We start from the raw sequence: 2179 nt of genomic DNA on the forward strand, positions 1-2179 counted from the left end.
TATAGCCATAAGTAAAATTTTTGAAGAGTGAAGCAATATAATACAATTTATATTTTAAAAGATTAGGCTGTCATCAGGGGAAAGATGTGTTGCAGAGTTGTAAGAGTGGCCTTGGGAAAGGAGCCATAATGTGACTTCAAAAGGAGTTAAGGGAAGTGATGAATATGGACAGAATCCTGAAGAAAGACTGTGGTCCTCTCTGCCGGAGGAAAGACTCTGATATAGGCATTGGAGAAGGTATAGACATATTCCATCTTGAAATTAATGAATACAATGAAGAGAATTTTTTTTTTCCATTTTGGCACCAGGATAAAGCTACAGAAGCAAGAGCCAGCATAATAAAAGTATAACTGACAATTCCTACCAGGAGGTAAGGAAAACAGTGTTGAGGAGAATTTGCATCTAAGTTAGGGAGAGATTAAAACTAAGAGTGGGGGTTTATGTGTAAGGAGAATGACAATTAAGAACCACTGAGTTATAGATAACTATGGTATATTCAGATGGTTTACTGTGCAAATGCAGGATTTTTTTTTTTTTTTTTGAGAGAGAGAATATGGATACAAGAAAGCCAACAAGACAAATATTGCAAGAAAATCTAAGAGTGAGAGACTGAGAATCTCAGTAACAGCCTCATCATGGGAATGGAAGTGAAGGGTTGTTTGAATCTGAAAAATATCAAGAACTTTTCAGCTATGGTGTTAGAATTACTATGGAGACTCAAAGTTTGATGAATGCTTGCCTGATTTTAGCAACATCATGTCTTGGAAGAACAAGAGGGAGGAGAAAAGATGAGTTTAGAACTCAAAATCTGAGAACAAATGCTGATGATCAATTTTCTGTGAATCTACTAATTTTCAGGGATTTCTTTTGGTGCTGACTCCTCTTCTTTCCCAAATTGTCTCCTGATGATGTATGCTCCATGGAGCGGGTCAATGAGACTGTGGTGAGAGAGTTCATCTTCCTCAGCTTCTCATCCCTGGCCAGGCTGCAGCAGCTGCTTTTTGTTATCTTCCTGCTCCTCTACCTGTTCACTCTGGGCATCAATGCAGTCATCATTTCCACCATCGTGCTGGACAGAGCCCTTCATATCCCCATGTACTTCTTCCTTGCCATCCTCTCCTGCTCTGAGATTTGCTACACCTTCGTCATTGTACCCAAGATGCTGGTTGACCTGCTGGCCCAGAGGAAGACCATTTCTTTCCTGGGCTGTGCCATCCAAATGTTTTCTTTCCTCTTCCTTGGCTGCTCTCACTCCTTCCTGCTGGCAGTCATGGGTTATGATCGTTATGTGGCCATCTGTAACCCACTGCGCTACTCAGTGCTCATGGGACATGGGATGTGTATGGGACTAGTGGCTGCTGCCTGTGCCTGTGGCTTCACTGTTGCACAGATCATCACATCCTTGGTATTTCACCTGCCCTTTTATTCCTCCAATCAACTACATCACTTCTTCTGTGACATCTCTCCTGTCCTCAAGCTGGAATCTCACCATAACCACTTTAGTCAGATTGTCATCTTCATGCTGTGTACGTTGGTCCTGGCTATCCCTTTATTATTGATCTTGGTGTCCTATGTTCACATCATCTCTGCCATACTTCAGTTTCCTTCCACATTGAGTAGGTACAAAGCTTATTCCACCTGTGCATCTCACCTCATTATTGTCACTGTCCACTATGGCTGTGCCTCCTTTATCTACTTAAGGCCTCAGTCCAACTACTCCTCAAGCCAGGATGCTCTAATATCAGTATCCTACACTATTATAACTCCATTGTTCAACCCAATGATTTATAGCTTGAGAAATAAAGAGTTCAAATCAGCTCTTTGTAGAATTGTGAGAAGAACAATTTCCCTGTCATAAAATTAATCTTGATTCCGGCCAGGTGCGGTTTCTCACGCCTAAAATCCCAGCATTTTAGGAGGCTGAGGCAAGCAGATCACCTGAGGTCAGGAGTTCAAGACCAGCCTGGCCAGCATAATGAAATCCTATCTCTACTAAAAATACACAAATTAACCAAATGCTGTGGTGGGCTCTTGTAATCTCAGCTACTCAGGAGGCTGAGGTAGGAGAATCGTTTGAACCCGGGAGGCAGAATGTTGCAGTGAGATTGTGTCACTGCACTCCAGCCTGGGCAACAGAGTGAGACTCTGTCACCAAAGAAAAAGAAATTATATATATATA

At 41.9% G+C, this 2179-nt stretch overlaps 1 protein-coding gene across 1 annotated transcript; it reads left to right on the top strand.

Annotated features, from left to right (window-relative positions):
• Positions 1-302: 302 nt before the first annotated feature.
• Positions 303-1858, top strand: LOC117075781 (olfactory receptor 10K2). Its single transcript, XM_033198464.1, has one exon. It carries the CDS (start codon positions 920-922, stop codon positions 1856-1858), a length of 939 nt encoding a protein of 312 aa, XP_033054355.1. The 5' UTR covers positions 303-919.
• Positions 1859-2179: the final 321 nt, after the last annotated feature.

The sequence above is a fragment of the Trachypithecus francoisi genome, unplaced genomic scaffold (assembly GCF_009764315.1).
Source record: "Trachypithecus francoisi isolate TF-2019V2 unplaced genomic scaffold, Tfra_2.0 Lachesis_group5, whole genome shotgun sequence".
Taxonomy (NCBI): domain Eukaryota; kingdom Metazoa; phylum Chordata; class Mammalia; order Primates; family Cercopithecidae; genus Trachypithecus; species Trachypithecus francoisi.